Raw genomic sequence first — 24,488 nt, 5'->3', positions numbered from 1 at the left:
GCAGATGGTTCATCTTTAGGGTATAAGTTCTTGAAACTGCAAGATGAGGTTGGCTTTCCAGAGGGACTGGATTCTTCGAGAATCTGCAGATTCCCGTGTCCTTCTCCAAAATTCTTGTCCAGAAGGTCCCAAAAGTGTCTCATGATGAGTAGATCAAATATTCAAATACTTAATTTCCACTGCTCACCAAACTTTGCCCATGGTTCTTGCTGAGGGCTCTATCCATTTTTTGACTAGAGTATTATCTCTTCAAAAATAGATTGATGTTTGAATTTTCTCCTACAGCCCATTAAGAACCTGAGTTTTCTTCCCTGGGTTTTAGGGAAGATTGGTTATTGTTGATAATTTGTATAAAATCCCAGCTGTGGCAAAAAGAAAAGGTCTCAGGATTTTCAAACACATTTTAAAGCAAACAAGGGTTGAAATGTCTTCGGAGGTATGAAAATAGCAACCGATTCTCATTAGCCTCATCACTGTAAGAAAAAAAATGGCAAATGCCTAATTACTGAAGTCCTTATGCCAGGTGCTATGCAGAGGACACTGTACAGGCACAGTCTCTGTCCATGGGACGCTTGCTCTAGAAAACCCTCTTAATAATACGAAAGTACCGCATCTTTGGGTACAAGGATGGGTGCTGATGGTGGTGGTATTTTCAGGAGCCACAAGAAATTACATTGCAATGTGGGAGGGAAGTATAGCTCACAGCTAACCACATAAATGATGCTCAAGAAAGAGCTAAAGATTCAACGAGTCCTGGAGACTTCTTTTCCAAGGCAGTCTCTGAACAGGATTTTGGGGAGACCATCCTTCATTTCGAGAGAATTAGGCTCATGCATGATGTGGAAATGCTGGGGCATCCTGTCTGTCATTTCTCCGCCACCCCTCTGTGTAGTTTTGACACACGATCCACGTGGCTGACCATTTTTCTTCTGGGAGGAAGCCAGGGAGTGCATTCCCTTGAGCATTTGCTCAGGTATTAATCTCCAGCTCTGTGCTTTCATTTCACTTCCTGTAAAATTCTATCAAATTCCATCTGTAGATCCTGTGCTTGACCTAAGGTTAGATGGCAGGGGAACAAGATACTGATTCTCATTTTGAATCACAATAGTTGCTATAAATAGCAAACTTTATAACTTGGTAGCTCCCTTGGATGCAACATGATGGATGAGCTTCTGCTGATTAAAAAAAAAAAAAAGTCCATAACTCTTAAACTATAGTTCAAGTTGAAGTAAACTATAATAATAAAGCACAACTAATATACTCCTGAATTATTCATGTTGAGTATAAAAACTGCGCCTTCAATGTCAAAGAAGCCACATCCCCTACAGTGTATCTATAATCAGAAATCACAGGAATTACCCAGTCCTAAATGAAAAGGAAGGTTCACGTACTTTCGGTGTTACGGTAAAAAGAGCATGAACCAAAGAAATTATTGTAACTAGAAAATGTTATAAAGAATAAATCGAAATTATTATAAATTGTTAATAGAAATCATTGTTAAGTTACTGTGTTTTGGTGCAGTTGATAAGTTGATGATGACCTTCAAATACTCCCCACTGACAAATGAAGCCCAAGGATGACTCCTGACTGAAGTCCTTCGTCCAAGCCATCCTTATCCCCCAGCTGGACTCCCTGCTTTTCCTATTTCTGCCATTCTCGAGTTTGTTCTACAAACAGCAGTCAAAATTACCTTTTAAAAACTGTTGTCAGGTTGTGACATATCTTTGAGCAAGTCCTTCATATGCTTCCCCATCTCACAAATGAGAAAATCCACAATTCTTATGCTATACTCCAAGGAAGGCCTTGCATAATCTAGCCTCTGCCTGCTTCTCTGTACTCATCACCATCTAGAAGCTATAACCACACAACTTTCTTTGGTCCCTTGAATATACCTTAAGGCCTTTGAACCTGTCATTTGTTCTGCTTCAAATGTATAGCCATTTCCCTCCCCAGCTTAAGTCATCTGCCCAGAGAGGTCTTCCAAGGTCATCCAGTAGTCACCAGGCTGTCACTTTTTTATAGCAATACCCAGTTTTGTTTTCATCCGAGAACTTATATAAACAGTAAAATATCCAATAATCTTCTTCGTGGGATTGATTGCCTCTTATGCTAAAATGCACACTCCTTGAAACAAGGATCCTTTCTTATTTTGTTTTGTTTTGTTTTGTTTTTGTAATTTGAGTTTGTTTATTTTGAGAGGGAGAGAGAGAGAGAATGCATGCACATGAGCTGGGGTGGGGCAGAGACAGAGCAGGGGAGAGAGAATCCCAAGCAGACTCTGTGCTGTCATCATGAGGCCTGATGCTGGGCTCGATCTTACAAACCATGAGATCATGACCTGAGCTGAAATCAAGAGTCAGACTGAGCCACTCAGACATCCCAAGATTCTTGCTGGTTTTATTGAATATTTTATCCCCAGTATCCAGCACATTGTCTGTCATATATTGTCCACAAGTCATCTGCTTTGTTGACTAATAAGCTCAGTTGTACACATACGTTATTATAGAAGTGTTATATACTTTTCCCATGCATATACTTTTACTGTTTTAATGGGCTAGAATCACTGTTGTTTTTTCTTGGTTTTTTTTTTGTTTTTTTTTTTTGTTTGTTTGTTTTTTGCTTGATAGGTAACTAAAGCCTCACTGATCTGATTCACTCCTACCACTAACAATAGGAAACCTAGACCATCCCCAAATGCCAGCAGACTTATATTTAAGAGAAAAGAATGATTTCAGGCACAATGTTGACTGTCATTGTGGAGTCCAGATATCATTTTCTCTGATTATGCAAATTCTTTGGCTCTCAGATGCCATGAGCTCATTGTATATTAGTAAATATTTATAAAGTGCTCTGTATTGACTAAGTGTTTCACAATAAGGTTGATTAGTGATTCCTCCCAGCAACCTTGTGAGGTCAATCAGCATTATTAAAGAACAGCCCAGAGATGTTGGGCAGTTTGCCCAAGGTCACTCAGCAGGTCACTGGCAAAGCCTGCATTGGCAACTTCAGCGCCCATTACTATGACAAGCCCTGGCGTGGACTCCTCTTGGAAGGGTGACCCTTAATTGCTTCTCTTGTAAGGTAGGCGTATAAACACTAAGTGTTCCGAAGTGAGAGAAGAGTAAAGGCCTTGAGTGGAAGGAGTTATTGGTGCAATTAGAAACTGGAGCCAGCTATTGAAACTTGAAAATGGTGCTTAATGGAGGTGAATTAGAGGACATTATTTTTGAGAGAATGAGAAAATTACAATGTGAAGAAGTAGGAATGTAAAAAGCAGGGCTATGTGTAGAAAATTAATTTGGGTGGCATTGGAGGTTGAGAAATAAGAAGTTATAGGACCAAAATATTTTAGGAAGAGTCTGGGTTAGGGTATCAGGCGTAAGTTCCATCCAGAACTAATTTGGATGTTCCAGAATAATATGCCACCCTCTCAGCTGCAGCAAGCAGTGTTTTCTGATGTTTTTTGAGGGTAAAACCTGCTTTCAAGTGTTTGATTTCCTAAAGTCCAACCTACAAATTACACAGGTCCCATCATTTTCTTGCTGAATATCTTCTAAAAATGATCTGTTTTAAGAAACCTGCTGCATCTCACTTCCCTTTACATTTTTCTTTGTTTTTTTTCTTCCTTCAGGATTTAAGATAAGTTGTTCTAAGTAAGTGATCTATTATGTTCTATATAATTTTCATCCTTTGCAGCTTCAGATTATATCTCCTTACTCTGTTCCTTGGAAGCAAATTCTCTGAAACTAACCACCAACCACAATAATAACTGCTTGCATTGAAAAAGGATTTCTTGCTACACCAAAAACTTTTCAGGGAGCATCTTCTCTGACCCTTCCAACAACCCAATGAGAAACAGATACCATTTATAGCCCCTTTATACAGACAGGGACACTAAGCTCCCAAGTGTAAATCCAGAACCTTTGTTCTATGAAAATGTTATTAATATAATGCTTGCCCTTCTCAGAACCTTCCAAAAGCTTATCATGGCATGCAAGGCTCAGTGTGGTCTAGGTGCTATCGTCTTCATGAGGGGCCAACTGTGTTAGCACTCTCCTCCTTGTTTATAGCCTTTGCTGTAGACGTGCTCACCTCCTTTCCGAGTCACGTACCCGGACCTCATTTAATGCCCTGGTACTTGTTTTTCCCCACTGTTCGTAACACTCTTTCCCAACATATACACCTGCCCACCTTCTATGATTCTGATTTATTCTCAAATGCCTTATCAAAGAGGGCTTTCTATGTAAAGTGGCACATGCCATGTTCACTCTCTGTCCTCCTAACTCTCTTATTTTACTTCATGGTGTTTACCGTCAATTGAAAATTTATACGTTTGCATATATGTTTATAATCTGTCTCTCCCCACTGGAATTTAGGCTCCACAAAATTTTAGCAATTTTGTATTTTTTTCATTTGTCTCTTTTATTTCCAGGGCTCAGAATGAGGCCTGGAACATGGGAGACACAACATCACCTAAATAATTGTTATTTGAGTGAGTGAATGGACCATGGCACTGTATTGCTTGCTATACTATTTCTAATAATTAGATTAACTTCATGGTAGCTACACATTATGCCTGGTTATGAGGAATCAGTTTTGGACTTTTGGTGAACATTTTGTAGCCCCTGTTACCAAGCATTCAGGTGCCATCAGTGCTACAGAAAGATGTGAGCCAAGAAGGATGTGAGTGTTTTAATTTATAGTATGTAAGAATTCAGGGAAGGGGCTATTTTAAGATCATGGATGGGACTGCCAGTTTTTCCTAGATTACTTTGCTTTTTAAATAAAATCAGAAAATCTGAGGGAAGTGGGACCTGGAAATTCTCCTGGGTGCTTGTGGATGTCAGTGTGGTCTGGAGTAATAGCATAGGTTAAAAGTCCATCCCCAGTCAACTGGACCATCCAGATTTTGTTGAAGGGATTTTGCTTGTGGGTCACTTATATATCACTGCAGGCAGACTGGACAGAGTGCACATCAGTGATTGAAGTGTTGGGTTTTGTGTCTGTTTATTCCATGAGGGACACTGGAGTACTTTCTTTGTAAGGATTGTATGTAATTTAAATTTTTTTAATATCCTCTTTGATTGACTCCAGCTCTAGTCCTGCTCCCTTTCCCAAATGTAATCATAATATTCAATTTGGTATGATTCCAAAGTACAGTTGTATAAGTTTCTTAAACATCTAAGCCTCTGTTTCTTTGTTTTGTTTTGGGGGAGAATCAGCTTTTTCACATATAATATTATGTCCCTTCCTTACACTATTAAGTGATTCTAAGAAGGATAGGCTTTATAAAGTGATTTTTTTCTCTGATGAGATTAAAGTACTTTTGCATATTTGATAACCTGTAATTCTGAGAAGTGTCTTGGTATGAGAATCAGAAAACCTGGGTTTTCTTCATGACTTGAGACTCAATTGAATGCTTGACTTGCTTTACTCCTGACTCTTAGCTCCTTTGTCTGCAGAATCATAAGGCTGGGCTTATTCCACTGTGTGGAAACTCCTTTATTGATCCCCAGAAGTTGTTTGAAAATGTTAAAGAGTTAGTAAAACAGGGAGACTAGGGTGGGTGTGTGTGTGTGTGTGTGTGTGTGTGTGTGTGTGTGTGTGTGAAGAGATTTGATGGGTTGGGACAGACCACAGGTGTTTCAATGAGGATAGTTCCCTATCTGTTGAATGCATAGAATAGGGCTTAAACTCTTCCACTGTGAAGGAAAGAAGGAAGGAAAGGAAAGGGAAGGGAAAGGAAGGGAAGGGGAGGGGAGGGGAAGGGAAGGGAAGGGAAGGGAAGGGAAGGGAAATAAAGAAAAGAGAGAAGAAAGAAAGAAAGAAAGAAAGAAAGAAAGAAAGAAAGAAAGAAAGAAAAAAGAAGGAAGGAAGGAAGAAGGAGGGGGAGGAAGGAAAGAAGGTAGGAAGGAAAGAAGGAAGGAAATAATTGAATAGAGATGAAATCATCTCTAAGACCTTATTGAAGTTCTAACAGTGTAGCATTTTTAGTTCTCCTGAAGGTAACAAGGACCCCCCCCCCCAAAAATGGTGATATTATACTGCAATGATATGCAACAATGAACAAACTATGTTTTCTGACCAGGCTCAGTCATTTCACTTTTGAAGAAACTAAAAAGAAAATAGACAAGATATAACAGGCGAAGGATATACCTCCATCTTAACACTCCAACCCCTGGCTGTCTCCTACAATTTGGGGATGAGAGTTTTCTCTAAGCTTTACTTCTCAGAAGTATGTTGTTGGCTCCTCTGTGGATCAGAGTTCCCCCATACTCCTCCAACTACAGGAATTCTTGAATGTTAGAAAACAAGGCTAGAGATCAGCTAGTCCAGTCCTCTCCAATTACACATGGAGAAGCACTCATTCATTTCTCAGTCACTTAATGGTTAGGATACTGAAGGTAGCAAGAGCTCAGTTATGCACCATCATGTGAGGCTGCAGTTCCTTCCATCTATGGGGGGGGGGGGGGGGGGGGACAAAACAAAATAACAAACAAAAAACCTGACAATCTGACCCTAGACCATGACACCCAGAGAACAACTCACACCTCAGGATAATTGGATCGTTTAATATCAGGGAATCAAGTCAAGCCCATTGTCACTGCTAAATGTGTAGCTGCTTAGGCTTCCAGAATACATTTTTTTCACAAGTTTCATACGCATGTGCTGATTGAAGGGCTAGGAGGACCGAGTAACATTGGCTTCATTCACAATGAATGAAACATTTACTAAAGTTTGCATATTCCCAGGGCAGGACAGATATAGTGCTTCTTTAGCAAAACAGCGTGTCATGTACGAGAGTAAAGCACTCTGGCAGAAATCACATGTGACAATAAGCAATTGCAGCTCAAATTCTTTTACTGACAAGGATGGTAAAAGAAGCGATATATATACATATGTGTGTGTGTGTGTGTGCACGCACACACACACACATACGAGCCATTTCCTGTCTGACACTCTACACAACCAGGGCGAAAGTCCACCGTGGCCCCTGGTACCATCAATACCTCTGGAGTCTTAGTTTATTACATGCTTGGGCTAAGGGGTCCTTATTCAAACACAAAATTGGCTTGAGGATGAAAACTGGCGGATATTATACAGTGGTGGTTGATTGTGTGAGAGGCAGGTGACCTAAGTTCCGTGTGCTTCACTGGGAAATACCATCTCTTTTTCTCCCCCAGACTATCTTCCTTAGAAAGAGCACAACTCCAGTGCATAAGCTGCTACATCTTTGTGTTAAGCATGCTGGCTTTGGGGACTCACTGCCTGGGTCTGAATCGGGCTCTGTTGCCATGTAGCATTGGGAAAGTCAGTCATCCTCTCTAAGTCTTGATTTCCTCGTCTTTAAGATGTAAATCATACCAGTACTTAACTCATGGAGTGCCATGAGAATTGAGTGAGCCAATCCTTGTAAAGTGCTCAGCCAGAGTGTGGTATGTTTTCAGCATTCAGTCAGTGTTCAGTATTATTATTCATAAACAATTTGGCAAGTCGTTATGAGTGTGTGGTAACGCGGCCTGTGAAGATGTGGCCTCAGCATGAGGATAGATGCCCTGTGCAATGGATCAGAAATGCCTGAGGATTAGGGTCCTATCAGAAGAGAGAGCCCTCAGTAAAGCTGAACAGACATGCCTCCCCTCCTAAATTTATCTTTGTGTAACTAATAAATATATGTTATGTTTTCCATTGCCATATTTATACAGAATACATTAATAATGCATAATACATTCTGTGTACACATTTGTATGAGTTCTTCCTAAGTAAGCCCCTAAGTTCTCTTATATTTATGTCTCTTAATGACTCTTGCCTGACATAAACTCAGGGCGTGGTAGCCTGGAAATTTCCTTGCCCCCTTACCCTCCAAAAAGAAATACAAAAACCAAATGTGGAATTTCTCCAATTATATTTTCTGATAAGACGGGAGAACATTTAAGAGAGGTGGGGTTCACTTCACTCAGCAACATGATTTGAGCCCGTTCTAGATTTCAAGAAGTAGCTCTCATGTTGGAGAGAAACACAAGAGTAAGTATAAATGAACTGTGCTCTCTAGTCGGTGGTATCAGATGGGGAGAGGAGAACCAGGCAAGGTTATACATGGCAGAATATAGAAACAACATAGGAGATGTTCAGTTGAGTCTGAGCTCCGTTCTGCAGAGGGATGTGAGAAAGTTCAGTGAAGGAAGGGATGTTTGAATCCAGCCTTGAAAAGAGAAATGGGCAGAAAGAAGGTTGAAAGGGTAAATACGAACTACTCCTGCCTTTGGAGAGCACAGTCTATATTAACACAGAAAACTGTGAGCATTGACAGTTTCAATACAATATATAGCCAAAATAGAGACCCAGGTATCAGTGTTACCTGACAACTTAAAGTAGCTAAAATTCAAGTTTTAGTTATTTTTATGCTCGAAAGATGAATCTAAAGATATTTCAGAGGTAAAAGTAACCCCTATATTTGGTGCTCCCTGTGTTATAGACCAACAGTCTTATTACCCCCAGCAGAAGCATGTGTGGAAATGTGTTGTTTACTACATCGCCGCCCTTTCCTTTCCGTGATACATAGAGTCACATTGAAATGCATTCCGGGTTCTTACCTCAACTGCCCTGTGTGGCTAGAAAGAAACTTCAGGAACACAATGTGATAATCCCACAAGGAAAAGAAGACAGTGGCACCGAAAGACCAGAAAGATGAGCAAGAACTTTTATACCTTATGGACACAAGGGTACCCATCCCTTACATTTAAAAAATAACTTTAAAAAAAATTCCAGATCAAAATAAATTGGAAATCCCGTGACCTCTGGCAGAGTGGAAATATCTTTATAGCACGCTGCTGTTCCTGTCTCTAAATCTACTATTTAACCCCCTTCTCTCTAACTCTGCCAATTAACCTGAGAAGCTCAGGGTATCCAAGAAACAGAGGGAAGCTTGTTCAGCTCAGGATGTACCATAACGTCTCAGCAGCACGTTTAAATGATACGTTTAGGCTGACAGGCAAACGTATTTCACGGCAGAATCCTTAGAAAGCAGGAGACAATTTCCTTCAGGTCCACGTCATCGTTTGATGTAGATTGCCTATTATATTCTTGAGGTATTATGAAAAATGGATTTGGAGATATTTTCTTGACAGTGGGTAGACTAATGGAATCTGGTGACTGTATTTAAAATGTGCAGGGGTTTGTTATAACGTGGTAATAGAAATATCAGTTGCACTGACAGGTTAAAAAAATCTGTCAATGCATGATAATGAAGTTATTTAAATGTCGACTCACTCGCAAACATTTTCCAAACCCTAAATTATTCTCACTGCTTTAACCTCATGCATCCTAAGTTATTAAGGAGCAGTGTCTGCGATGCAGCCAATGCGCCTTTGGCTTTGGAAGCTATTTTTATGCCGCCAAATGCATGAGGAGCAATGAAAGTGGCTGCTCTTAATGATTTTAGGAAAGAAACAAAACACAGAAGCCGCAACTGCTTGATTTAGAGGTGAATGTTGTTCCACTTTCAGGATATCTCATTGGCACCGATTTGAGTAATGCTCCTATGCTTCCTTGCTTCCTGTCCCCAGGCTTCCCTCTACAGCTCAAGTCTTTGCTTTGTGACCTTGGAAGTATGGCTTGATGGGTCTGGGATAGGGCATGTTACCTCTCTGGGGTCTGAAGGGAGAGGAGGAGGAGGTCAGGTTATTTGGATACTCTCTAAAGCTTTTTGAAGAAGTAGTCTGACTCATTCTTGGTTCATTGAGTGTCCATCAGGCTTCATGCATTCATTCACCTTCCATATGGAGAAGACACCTGATGTGCCAGCACTGTCCTGAGTCCTGGAGATTTAGGGTTGACCAAACATAAGCCCCCTGCCCTTCTGGCACTTCAAGTAGTCTAAGATGCTAGGCAAGCGCTTCTTAATTAACAAGGAGAGGAGCATAGAACATGCTCCCAATGCTAGTCCCATGGTACCCCACACAGCCGATTGACTCTGTTAATAGCAGGACTGCAGCACCCTGGCCAGATTATGCAAGCTTCTTAATTTTGACTCCGTAGAAGTCCAACTGACCACACAAGAGGAGCAAGCTTCCACTGCGTCAGCCGGTCAGTCAAGAACAAATTATGAGTGCCTGATGTGTCCGGGGCACTCTGAAAGCTAGGGAGATAGAAGTGAACAAAACAGACATCTTTTCTACTCTCATGGAGTTTTCATTCTGGTGGGGGAAGACAGAAAATAAAAAAGTAAGTAGAAATCTATCAGATGGGGATAAATACTATGGAGAGAAAATAAAAGAGGCCAGGGAGGATTGAGTGTGCTGGGGGTGTGGGCAGATGCTGTTTGATACAGGATGACTGATGTTCAGAGAGAAATGAGGGGCCATTTGGGGAAAGAGCTTTCCAGATACATGGAATAACAAGGCTGGAGTGGGCGAGGGCAGGGGCAGGCAGAGAAGGCAGGGAGATTAAGAGTTAGACATCTATTCTATCACCAACTTGTTAGATAAATAAGTAAATATGACTTGTCCAAAGGAAGTCTGAAGTTTATTTGTTCAGGAAACCAGGCACTGACTGGTTACTCAGCTACTGAGTTTCTGTGTCCACTTCTGTTTGACTCCAAGTATTTAATCTTTCTCTTAAGCTATGGCATCTTGGTAGTCTTCCTGAGACATCGTCAAATAATTAACAAGTTGACCCACTTACTTTTTCCATTTTTCTAACCTTACTAGGAGCTAGGGTGGATGAAAGACATACCTTCTCTTATCATTGTGAGAGGCTTTTTTAATGCTTTTCTTTTTTTTATTTTTAAAATTATTTTATTTTATTTTTATTATTTTTTAATATGAAATTTATTGTCAAATTGGTTTCCATGCAACACCCAATGCTCATCCCAACAGGTGCCCTCCTCAATGCCCATCACCCATTTTCCCCACCCTTCCACCCCCCATCAACCCTCAGTTTATTCTCAGTTTTTAAGAGTCTCTTACGGTTTGGCTCCCTCCCTCTTTAACTTTTTTTTTTCCTTCCCCTCCCCCATGGTCTTCTGTTAAGTTTCTCAGGATCCACATAAGAGTGAAAAAATATGGTATCTGTCTTTCTCTGTATGACTTATTTCACTCAGCATAATACCTTCCAGTTCCATCCACACAGCTGCAAATGCAAATGGCATGATTTCATTCTTTCTCATTGCCACATAGTATTCCATTGTGTATATAAACCACAGTTTCTTTATCCATTCATCAGTTGATGGACATTTATCTCTTTCCATAGTTTGGCTACTGTTGAAAGTGCTGCTATAAACATTGGGGTGCAAGTGACCCTGTGCATCAGCACTCCTGTATCCCTTGGGTAAATCCCTAGCAGTGCTATTGCTGGGTCATAGGGTAGATCTACTTTTAATTTTTTGAGGGACCTCCACACTGTTTTCCAGAGTGGCTGCACCAGTTTGCAGTTTATGCTTTTCTTAAGATCAGTTCTCTCTGGCAGGCCCTCTGTCCTTTTACCTGATAGGAAGAAAAGCCAGGTTTTGGTCTGCACCATGTAACATCAAAGATTTTGAGTTCACATTCCTTTTACAAAGAAATGCTAAGCCAAATTTTGTAAATATGTTTTCTTTTTCTTTTGTAGCTTTTGAGAGAGGCAGTACAGCATGGAGTTAAGTTAGAAGTCATCTTCCAAATTCTCTGGGATTAAGCAGTTTGACTCTACTCCTGGATTCTCCTTATCTGTAACATGTGATTAGTATCAGTGTCGATCTCATGGGATTCTGCATGTGAAGAGCTTAGATCACATTTTAAGCACCCGATAAACACTCATTTTTGTTCCCTATTAGATTTCCTAAGCATAATAGTCCATTCAATAGTGGAAATCCTGGAGCAGTTATTATGGAAGCAGAGTGTGGGATCTTTCACTTCCAAATTCTAATTCTTACCATTACTCCTACAATTTGAGGCCCACACAAAGCTACTAGCACACATAACCTTTAAAATATGATAGACTAGATTTGGTTACATTTAAAAATGGTAGGGAGGGCGCCTGAGTGGCCCAGTTAGTTGAGCGTCCAACTCCAGCTCAGGTCATGATCTCGCAGTTTGTGAGTTCGAGCCCTGTGTCGGGCTCTGTGCTAACAGCTCAGAGCCTGGAGCCTGCTTCGGATTCTGTGTCTCCCTCTCTCTCTGCCCCAACCCACCCGCATTCTGTCTCTGTCTCTCTCAAAAATAAATAAACATTAAAAAAAATTGTAGGGGTGCCTGGGTGGCTCAGTTGGTTAAGCGTCCAACTTCAGCTCAGGTCATGATCTCATGGTTAGTGGGTTCCAGCCCCGCATCAGGCTCTGTGCTGACAGCTCAGAGCCTGGAGCCTGCTTCAGATTCTGTGTCTCCCTCTCTCTCTGCCCCTCCCCAGCTCATGCTCTGTTTCTCTCTGTTTCCAAAAATAAATAAATGCTATTTTTTTAATGGTAGTAACTTCATGAATATTTTCTAAGAAAGCTAAATCTAAATTATTTTTTGTGACTAGGATTCTTCTTGAGGGTTCATGTTATGGGTTTTGGTGAGTCCTGGGTAAAGAATACCAAAAACAATCAAGAAAAAATTAGTGATAAATAAACAAAAGCTGCCATTTAGAGATTGCCTATTACATGCCGATCATTGTGTTCAGCACAATGAATGGATTTTATGGATTAATTTTGTTTACAAATGATTCTGTGCTTATTTATTACCTCATTTGATGGTATCAGATTATAGCACAGGAAATACAATCGCACATTTTATTTCGACCACTTCTGTGGAAACTAGTCATGCTGTGTGTCCTTACCTTCTTTGAGTGTGATGGGACACTACCCTCTGAAAGAGATCATAAGGTCTCTGGGAAGGTAGGTGGGACCATACACTGAATGTGCTTTCTCCATCCATCAAGGAAACTCATTTCAGCTCTTCGAATATAGTAAACACTTAAATAAAGACATACTTTCAAATGCTCTAAAAGTCACTATTTAAGAGATGTTTGCAAAAAGGTAGTGTAAGGATTAAGGATCAAAAGCAAAACCAATGGCACCTTGATTTAATCACTTGCATATTTACTTTCCTGGAATGCTTATTTTTTTAAGTTTTCAGCTTTTTCTTGCACAGCATAGGTGTTGACAGAAAGCCTGTTTTTCATCTGTATATAAGTCAACCTATAAACAGAACTTGAAAAAAATTGCTTTGGAATGTTTTAAAAAATGATACAAGTTGAGAAGTCAAGGCTGTTTCTATCGCATCTTAAATACATCTCTGCGTGTTATATTTTTTTAACATTACTTTTTTTTTTTTTTTTGGCCTTGACAGCAGCAGTCACTTTTTAAAATTTTATTATTATTTTTTAATATAATTTATTGTCAAATTGGCTAATATACAGTGTGTACAGCATGCTCTTGGTTTTCGGGGTTGATCACGTGGTTCATTGCTTACATACAACACCCAGTGCTCATCCCAACAAGTGCCCTCCTCAATGCCCATCCCCTATTTTCCCCTCTCCCCGACCCCTTCATCAACCCTCAGTTTGTTCTCTCTACTTATGAGTCTCTTATGGTTTGCCTCCCTCCCTCTCTGTACCTTTGTTTCCCGCTCCCCTTCCCCCATGGTCTTCTGTTAAATTTCTCAAGTTCCACATATGAGCGAAAACATATGATACCTGTTTTTCTCTGACTGACTTATTTCACTCAGCATAATACCTTCCAGTTCCATCCACACAGCTGCAAATGGTGTGATTTCATTCTTTCTCATTCCCAAGTATTATTCCGTTGTATATATAAACCACATCTTCTTTATCCATTCTTCAGTTGATGGACATTTAGGCTCTTTCTGTAATTTGGATATTGTAACAGCAATCACTTTATTATTAGCATAGGCTGGCACTTTTCTCTGAAGATTTGATTTGTTTAAGTATTTTTATTCTCCTTTTCTTATAAAACCAAGATTCATAATCTTTTGCTTTTTATTTTTTGCCTTTGATATGCTTTTCCAAAGCATGTTGCTCAGAACACTAATTTAATTAGCTATCTTTCAAGAATGAATCCTGTAATCAAATATGTTTGGAAAATGCTTCATGGAATATGCATTTAAGAGGTTCACAGTATATATTAAACTAGAAAAATAGATACATGTGTGTGAGAATAATAAAATTTATATGTTCTGAAGTAAAGGAACATTAAATTTTGCCTAATAAGGCATTTCCTTTTTTTTTTTTTTTCTTTTTTTTTTGATCTTGGATAACACTCCTCTCCCTCATAGCTAGGAATGATACTTAAAATATTTACCAGCCAGTATATTGGCTCACCAGCCAGCCTGCTGCTCAACTGTCTGTCTCTCATCCGTTCTTTCAGAGCCCAGGTCCCTAGGGGGCTTCAGTCCCCACTGTTGACCATGTTAGGATAACTGTAACCATCTGTTAGCTACGAAGGAGAGTTTGCAGATGGGCACTAGGAATTGCTTTCCAGGGTGCAGTGCCTTCTCCAAGGTCACTGTCTCCTCCACCAGGGCTCAGTCTGATTGGCATGAGCACTAACCAATCAGAGCAGGTGCTCATCTTAGCGCTGAGCAAGTTTCTTGAGGACCTCTGCTGTGCCAGCTTTCAATCTTTTGGTTGCTGGACTTTGAGGAAATCTAGGAAGCCTCCAAGGGAGAGGCCATGTGGTAAGGCTGTCAGAAGTGCTACTCAGAGAACTTAGTGCAGTAACTATTTACCAATTGGTCTGGACATAGTAAATATTTTTATTTATGTACCCTTGAACCAATCTATCCTGGCTGATTGTTAGTTTTACCCAGGACACATGTAACACTCCATCTAATTCTAGTTCTGTGGGACAACCTTGAACACCTGCTAGTATGTCCTGTTTTGTGTGTGTAGAAATGCATCATTTTTTTCCCTCTCTCCATCTATCAGTTATTATGATGTCATAATGCCTAAACATGCAGCTCTGCTGAAACTGAGAATTAACAAATTTTTATTCAGTTTCTGAGCTTTGAAAAATCAAGGGGCAAGAGATGGCATTAAACAGTAATGGCAGATACCTTGAAGGATCTGTACTGCTGATGTTATAATAAAAGGAAAATATCCAATAACATACTGTAAACTCTCTGAAAAAAAGTTACCAATGTTTATGTAAGCTAGTAACTCTATTATTGTCATTACATTGAGATTCAGCTAAACACACACATACAGACACACACACACACACACACACACACGAGTGAGTCCATGTAGTGTCCTTAAGGGATCATCCTCATTTGCCCTGTAAAGTATACTTTTTGAATGTAAACATATTCATTGAATATCTTAAGGGTTGAGTTGGTAAAAATGATGAGAAACTCATTATTGCCCCTCTATAGATTTGTTCCTACTTCTCTGGCCTCCATTTCCATTATCCCACCAGTAAAACTGAACCATTCTCTCATCTCCAACATTGTCCTACTGATGTCCACCTGTGGCTAGGCAGCACCTGTCAGTGTAGCACACCCTGTCCCCCTGGCATAGCCACCCCCATGATAGATTTTGCATCTATGTGTTTGTTCTTGTGAGTATTGTTCAAAATAATGATTAGAAGAAGTAATCTGAAGAAAGGAGCTAGAGAAAGGCTAGTGAAATTTTAGAGACAAGAAAGTCGTAAGAAAGAGATGACGTTGATCTAGTAAGGCCTGGTTAGGATTGGTGGGGGGAGGGGGGCGGGGATACACCAAACACCAAGATTGGGCAAGTGGAGAAAGCAGTCTTAGAAGTTTTTGAGAGAGCTGGAGGAAATTTCATATCTGCTTGAGTTTGAGGGGAAAAAGATGAATATGGAAGGAAGATCTAAAGAAGTGTGCTGTAGTTCATGGATCAGATCTGTGAAAGCTTTGATTGCTCTTCAAATATTCTTGGCTATCAAGCCAATGTTTGTTTGATTGGGCTAGAGAACAGGCTGGTCCAGAAGAAAGCCAGTTATTTATTTGGGTAACACAAGGTGCCTTCTAGTTCATCATGCTCTGATTACTTCCCTTTCCTAAAGCTCTACCCATTTTCCATTTTCAAGTGCATTAGTTCTTCCAAGAAACTTTACATAATACCCCAATCTTCACTGATTTGGAGCTTCATCTAAACTCTGTAAAGTGTTGACTATTAGAGAATTGTATTTAATTATTATATAATATTTATAATTTATAATATAAAGTATATAGTTTGTTATATAGTAATATATCTATAATGTTTATTTATAGATAATTATTAGATAGGTATGACAGATAATTATAGATATACATTATAATGTTTCTATGATATTTATAGATATTTTATTATATAAAATTATGATTTATATTATGAATTATAAATATTATATAATAAATTATATAAGATTATAGATAACATTTATATTAAAATATAGTATATAGTTATATACATGCATTTATATTTGTGTATATATATATATGTATATATATATATATATATACATATATATATATAGTTTATATGTGTATAAATTTTAGGGATAAAATGCCCTGGATCCCCAGCCAGAATAAATTGTTAATTCCTTAATTCCAAGATCATGTATACAGCTTTCTTGCTCCAGTGCCTGGTCCAGGGTGGGTTCTTAATGTGTGATGATGTGGCTGTTAACACAAATGCCTTCTATGTAGTCTTCATGACCTGTAAGGATTTGTATCTTCTATTAATATCAAAGATTAATTAAAATAGTTACATTTCTATGTGTCCAATTACACCAACTTTATTTTCTAAGCCTTGTTAATTCTTTTTTAAAAAATGTTTATTTATGTATTTTGAGAGGGAAAGAGAGCGTGCACGAGCAGGGGAGGGGCAGAAAGAGAGGAAGAGAGAGAATTCTAAGGAGGCTCCATGCTGTCAGGAGCTTGATCTCACAAACAGTGAGATCATAACCTGAGCTGAAATGAAGTGTCGGATGCTCAACTGACTAAGGCACCCAGGCACCCCTAAGCCTTGTTAATTCTTGTCTGTAACATTGAAGTTAACACATGATAACCTTATATTTCTGCCTCTCAAATAAAGTTGTTAGATTTTGAGAATGGGGCAATGTATTGCACCCTGGTACATAGCACAGGTTTGGTACATTTTAGTTCTACAAATGTGAATGAATGAATGAATGAATGAATGAATGAATGAATGAATTGGGAATCTCCTATATGTAAAAAGAAGGCAAAGAGGAAATTATGTTTCCTTCATTTTAAACAAAGAAACAAACAAACTGTGGTTTAATAGAAGTAATGCGGGACTTAGGGCCAGAACACCTGGATTCAAATACTAGCTGGCAATTTGTCAGCTGTTTTCTTTGAATAGGTCACTTAAATTCTGTCAACCTCTTACTTGAAATAGAGATAATATTCCCTCCTGCACGCGGTTGTAATGATCTAATAAGATTACAATTCTGAAATATGTAATAAACTTTGATAGAGAAGGTGATTAAAGCCTATTGATTCAGTCAGAATTAATAAGTTATTGACCAAGGGCTAGATAAAGATGAGAGAATCTCCAAAATAGATAGGGTCAGTGCCAAGAAGTAATGTCCTCCCAGCTGAAGGTTGCTTAACAGCAGAAAAGGCCACCAAATAAGATTGTGAAATTTCACTTATTATTAAGATGTTTTCTTACTCTTAAATAACAGGAAAAGACTGAATGACCTTTGAAGGGACTGATCCACCATATATTCTATGACTCATGAAAGGAAACACGATTTGTAGATAAATCATGAGAACCTGCTTTTCCACGGTGCCAGACATAAAGCAAAAGTTTGAAAATGTCAAATCTGCCAAAACTCTTCATTTATGTGGTCAATTCAAGAGACACTCTCATCTCTTAATCTTTAAAAACCAACCACATATTTTATGCAGAGTACGTACATTAAGGAGCAGTAAAGAGATGGAGTTTTAATTTTTACCAATTCAATTTAAATGCAAATGTTAACCACTCACATGATGCCACTGTGTACATAATTAAGCATCATTATATACTACATGAATCATCTAGAAACCTCCTGAGAGCCATTCTACTATGTAAAACATGCATTATACTGACAAGCGGCCAAGTGACGTATACTTCTGTCCTCATTAATGCTCCTTTTGAATTATAGGTCAACTGATTATGGAACAACCTATGAGAAGCTGAATGATAAAGTTGGGTTGAAAACAATTTTAAGCTATCTCTACGTGTGTCCTACCAACAAGCGTAAGGTAAGATATGTATATCGGTGCACTGTTTCTTCATGACGTGACTTGTATCTTGGTTGGCTAGCCTCTCTAGCTAGCTAAAAATCCATGATTTTACAATTAATCTGGGAGGAGAGGTGTAAAGATGAGTTGATGGATGTTAAGGGGGTAAAATGTCTGACTTCTCATAATTCCCAGAGCAACAGCTGTGAATGTAGGAGGGTGAGAGGTAGGCATATCATTACCATTTCTGAAAGGCAGCTCCAAGGAATCCTTGAGTGGATACTGCTGACTCTCTTGCAAGAGCTCCGACCAGTCACGAGAATCAGAAGCAGCCTTGACAAGATAGAAAAAGAGGTGGGGTCTTCCTTTGAAGTGCCCCTGTTTTCCCCTGACGTGAGTAAATTACACAGAATTGAAGTGAATGTGTCCTCTGGTAGCAGGTTGGGCATTTAATTTCTAAAGTGTGTTCAGCCTGCATACAAATGTCAGAATGGAGGCCCTGCTGGAAGGAACCATGGAGATTGTCATAAACTGCACCCTAGTTTTCTAGATGAGAAAAATTAAGGTTCAGTGAAAGGTAATGCTTTGCCCCATTGCAGAGTTATGGGTGCAACAGGAACTAGAATTCAGGTTTCTTGGTTGTCAGCCATACTGTTGCCTCTGCATTTTACTGCTCCTAGTGAGAGGGTTTATCTGCTTTTCCGAAAGAGATGTGACTTTCTCGAAGAAGAAAACATTTGCTTTTAAATGATAAAGACTTATTTGTCTCAGGAGGAGAGAGCGGCACCACATCCATTCTTTGGTGTTTGTAAACTTGCATTGTCAGATTCTGAATTCTGACATACGGTTTCTAAGTGTTGTGCGAACTGCATGAAATAACAGTATCCATCCGGAAATAGAAAATTGTTGTCCATTAATATGTCATAAGCCATATTTTTTTATGATGGTAGCACTGATATCCAGGTTCTCGCTTTAGATATGTCAGTAGTTAAGTGTTAGTGACCTTGGCTAGGTTCTGCGTTTTGTTATCTGAACTATGGGAGGTAGATGAGAACATCTCTCAACCATCATTCCTCAACTCTGGCTGCATATCCAAAGCACTAGTTGATTCCCAAATGTGCAAGCCCTGGTCTTACCCCCATTGCTCTGGATTAGGGCCCAGGTAACTGTACTTTGAGCAAGCTCCCTGGATGCTTCTGGTATGTATCTAGGATTGAGAACCAGTTTTGTCAAGTGTAACATTCCCTCTGGCCCTAAGCATTTCAAGTGCTTCGGTAGAAGCAGTGTAAATAGACTCTGGCGTCATCTGGCTTGAATGCAAACCCAGCTAAACCAGTTAACAAGTGTATAAACTATGGTGATTTACTTAATGTCTCCAAGCAGTGTCATAGAATTTAAAACAGGGGTAATTACAATTCCTGCCTCATATGAATAGTGGTAACTATCATATGAAATGAGGCATTTCAGGTGTTTAGGACAGAACAGTTAAGGCTCTTATCAATGTCTTCTCTTTATTATTTGTTTCTCATCTGCCTCTTCCTCCTTCTTCATATAATTATTAGAAGTCATAGTAGCGACTATCCTCCCTAAATAGAAATGTTCAGTAGACCTTTCTGTAATGATAGCAATGTGCCTTTAATCTGTCCACCACCTGAGACATTAACCACTTGTGGCTATTGAGTATTTGAAATATAGCTGGTGTGACTGAAGAACTGGGTTTTAAATCTAATTTCCCTTTGACTTAAATGTAAAAAACCACCTGTGGCTGATGGCCCCAATACTGAACAGCATAGCTCAGTAATGTCAACGTCACGGATGTAGAGGTGTATGTTGAACATTCCTTCTTCCCCTCACTGGCCAATTACTGGTCCATCATCAGCAATTACATCCAAACAATTTGACCTACTGTATACAGTCCTAAAGTGAACAACTGAACTTATATCCTTTAGTTTTATAATGAGATTTAGTTGTTGGTTAGCTTTGAATCAATTCTTATATCCCCTATTGATTTTTCCTCCACTTTCACGTTTTTAATTAATTTCATTTAAGAGTCAACAATCTGTGGGCATTACAGGATACAAAGAGAAATAAATCACTCTTCCACCCTCAAAGGTCCTGTATTCTAGTAATAAATGGAATGTGACTTTCTGTCATTGAAAGTTCCTTTGACTCTGTTTCCACCTAACAGATGACTTTGGGTGTGACATTTACATGTTCCCCTTTGCAAAGTGATAGACGCAAAAACAAAGGAATTTATAGCTGAAAGAGACCTCAAAATTGTTTTCAGAATTGTTCTAATCTAGTGATACGTCCCTGTTTTACTGATGCTGTTAGAGAGGCATATTATTAAAAAAAAAAAAAAAAAAAAGATAAGATGCCAACTACTGAGTGTGAGCATAGGATTTTCTGTAGCAGCAGAGCAAGTGGCTCCAACATTGTCGGCAGGAGCAGAGCTTGAAAAAGGAGGCTCTCAAGCCCAGGTGTGGCTCCTAAGGTGGGAAGGGAAGCTTAGAGGGAACACAGCCAGGAGCCCTGCCCTCCGATCCACTCACGTCCCTCGGTGTGCAGCATCAGCCGCTGCACACTTAGTCTGTTGTTATCTGCAAGACTGTGAAAAGTCACCGGCCATGGCATTTAGCTAAAATTAAAACTTGGCAGACCCTATTTCCAGAGAAAGAGAAGGCATTGTCCGTGACTGAGAGAACAGCTTTCTCCGGGCCTCTTACCTTCTAGAAGCAGAGGCGGGCCTGCACTGTTTCATTCACACCGTTTAAGGGTGAACCTGAGCCGAAGGATCTTTTCCTGTACAGATAAATGAGGCCTTCAGGGTCACTTTCTGAGACGCTGATAGATTTAAGAAATATTGGAGGACGATGAAGGTCTTTACAATGGTGCAGAAATCAATAATGTTGACATAGCAGTATATTTGTGTACAGTTTCTCTACTTATGAGGTGAATTTATCACCATGAAATATGTATTCCCCCCCCACCAAAAGGGACATACTCCAACCAAAGACATAGTACCTGCACAACATTTTAAAGTGTGAATGTATTTCCCCCAATCAATGAGAGTTTACATTTTTTTAAAAAGGTGAAGAAAGAAGAAGAAATAAAGAAATATCAGACTCAATTAATTATGCAGGACAAAAGCATTCAAGTTCGCTCCAATTCTCCTCGGACTTCTGCGTCCTCCAGTATAAAGGCAGACTCCTTTGTAGGGTTGTATTAATTCTTTTCCGTCTCTAGGGTGCCATCGAGCAAGTTAACATCTTTTGTACCAGATATGTCTCTCTGCTTTTCACATCAGTGGGAGCAACTGGAATAAAACCGACATCAGGGTAACTGCCTTGCATTCCCAGAAACCTGTTTTTGCCTTCACATCCTTATTGCTATTTTTAGCTGCTTGGGAGGACGAGCACAATTCTTCAATCAACGTGGCTCCAAAAGCGGGCATGACACCCTCGCTTTGCAGACAGCTTGTTAGGGGCATTCCTGGGATCAGAGTCCAGAACAAAACAGGCCCTTATTTACAGTTTAAATTAATGATCATCCATTGGCTGTTTCTCTGCAAGCCTGCTGTAAATGACAGCAGCTTTCCTTGGATACGTCTGTTACAGTAAAAACTGTAATCTCATCATAGGGCAGTCTAGGAAATCTTGACTAAGAGACCTAGAAAGCCTGCTCCCAGGTATTGTCCTAACTCATGCATACCCTCTTTCAAAGGAGCCCTGCACCTAGTAGATGAAATAGGCCCAGAAGAATAAGGATAAGTGGATCCTGGTGCCGGAGGAGAGGCAGGCTAGCTGTCTATCACCACGTCTCCAGAGGAGAGCACTCCCCAACCCAGCCCATGATAAATCCCAAGGCTTGTTGGTGTCGGCAACAGTTTATTGGCTACATACATGTAATCGTCTATGGGAAAGGATGATTTAACATGCACCTGAAATGAGCAGCTAGGATGTGGAGGGTGATGGAAAGAACTAATACAAATGTAACAAAGAAAAAACAAAATCGATGCTGAAATCTTAGTCTCAATCTTAAATTCTCACTGAGTTTGTTGGTATTCTGCCTAAAAAGAAAACTTCTTTAAACTCTGTATGTGTCTATCAGCAATACCTTTCCCATCACCCCCAACCAGCCTTAGCTGCTCTCCCTTCATGAGGTGTTGTATAACATCTTCGAGGATTAAAGAATACAAAATCCCAAGTGGAATTCATTGAGAGGAAAAATAAGAAAAAAAGGTGTTTGGTTTTGTTTTTTAACCTGGAACATACAGTTCATTTCATTGTTATATCCTTGTCCTCTCCATGCACTTTGTTCTCAGCAAAGAAGAAACCTAGAGAGTATTTGCTCTTTATATTTCCTGTGCCCCCCCACACCCCAGTTTCTTCTCCTTTCTGTGTTATCACCACTTAATTAATACTATTCCTGCTGAGAGAGCCTTCCAAGACTTTCATCCTATAAATAGGACCCCAGCTCCTCAGACGCATTGATCATTTTTGCGGGTCTCTTGGTATATGCCAGCATTAAACACTGTTTGCATTTTCTCCAGATGTTAGGTTTTAATTACCTTACTGTACGTGGCACTTTCTAAATAAGCGTTTGGTTATTGACTCCTTATCTTTTCTCTTTATATCCAGGGCATGCTTAATTCCTCTTGACATTTCCTTGGGAGGGGTGTGTGTGTGTTATGGATATAGATAGGTATAGATATAGACATAGACATAGATATAGATATAGATATAGATTAGATATAGATATAGATATAGATATAGATATAGATATAGATATAGATATAGATATAGATATAGATGTCATGCATGTGACTTCTGGGGACAGAGAAAAGATGCAGTTGATAATATCTGCCAGCTTCTCTTAGGAAAAAATATGGAATCATTGAATCAGAGCCTAAAAGTTGTTAGAGGTATTCAGATTCTGCTTTCTCATTTAACAGATATGGATACTGAGTCCCTAGAATTTAGTGACTTGCCTGAGGTCGCATGCAACTCAAGTGAGAATCTAAGATCATTAATTAGACCTTTAAGGTAAATGTCAAATATCCTCTGTTCCACAAAATCTAATCAATTCCATTAAAGAAATGTTCTCACTCCTTTTTTTTCTTTCTTTTTTTTTTCTTTTCCAAGCATCTGCTTCTCTTTTCTAGCACTTTTCTGTCACTCCTGAGTAGTTGGTCTTGACCCTGTCTAATGCCCCATTTAGAATGAAAGGCCATAGAGAGGATAAAGTACCTTCATCAGCTTCCTAGGTTGTAACAGGCCGAGCGCAGCATCCTGGTGTATGGTAGATGTCCAACACATGGCTGAGGATTTGAACCAAACTTAGGTTGGCTTTTGGGCTCCTCAGCTGGAACTTGAAAAGCAAAAGACATTGTAAAACCAGCTTTCACTCGTTTTTTTTTTCTCTAATTATGAAATTAATTCTTTCAAGTGAATAAATAAGGATAGTAAAAATCCCTGTAGGTTTTAGTTATTTCTAGGCCAAAATGTATAATTTTATCTTTTCTAGCCAAGAAGGGCATGATTAATATTTAAAATGCCAGGACTTTGCATAGCACTCCCTCAACATTATCTGGCGAGGCCAAGGGGAACCAGTTTATTGTATAATACATCAAAGGGGGTACATGACATTTCCCTTGGCAGATACTCAGCAGTTGCTCATTCCGCCCTAACTCTTTTATCTGTCCCTTTGTACACAAGATCATGCATTTGCCTCTAATCTTTTAAAAATAACATATATTTCATTCATGAAGAAGTGCAGCCCATGAACTCAGAGACATAGTGGAAGTGGCATTTTCCAAACTTCCCTATGCTTAACCCGGGCAATGATGGCTAAAGGGAGAGATCATCTCCTCTGATCCTTCCTGGGAACAGTTGAGTGTATGGGCTGTTTCAGTCCATCAATCTCTGTTCTGTTCTCTTCTTGAGCATTCAGAAAGAAAATCAAGTGCAAGAAAACATGCTGCATGTACATTTCCCGCCCCCTCTGGGTGATTTTCCAAGAGTCATCCAAGCCATTGGGTTTCAGACAAGCTACAGAATACTAAGTGCAAAGTGCTCTGTTTGAAACAAGCAGGGTGCCAGGAGCTGGGCCCGCGAGCAAACCCTCTCAGTACCCCAAGGTGGCCCTGGGGAGCCCCCTGGGACTCCTGGGCTCCATAGAGCAGAGTTGGGGAAAAAAACACTCATCTATCTAGGCCATCCATCCTCTGTATACTAAACTACAGCTGAAACAGCCATGTACCTTGTACCATTTTATATGAATCAAAGCACCCATGATAACATTTATAAATAA

General features: G+C 39.5%; 1 protein-coding gene across 6 annotated transcripts in view; it reads left to right on the top strand.

Moving 5' to 3' along the window:
* The window catches only part of SORCS1 (sortilin related VPS10 domain containing receptor 1), a 508,818-nt gene that overhangs the window by 255,399 nt on the left and 228,931 nt on the right, over positions 1 to 24,488 (top strand). For all 6 annotated transcript variants that reach the window (XM_042908548.1, XM_042908547.1, XM_042908549.1 and 3 more), the window contains exon 3: positions 18,098 to 18,197. In XM_042908548.1, the coding sequence (XP_042764482.1) occupies positions 18,098 to 18,197 (100 nt within the window). The remainder of the gene's footprint in view (positions 1 to 18,097; positions 18,198 to 24,488) is intronic.

Source organism: Panthera leo, chromosome D2, assembly GCF_018350215.1.
Source record: "Panthera leo isolate Ple1 chromosome D2, P.leo_Ple1_pat1.1, whole genome shotgun sequence".
Classification (NCBI taxonomy): Eukaryota; Metazoa; Chordata; class Mammalia; order Carnivora; family Felidae; genus Panthera; species Panthera leo.
Note: the sequence above shows the minus strand (reverse complement) of the source record. Positions and strands in the feature narration are given on the sequence as shown.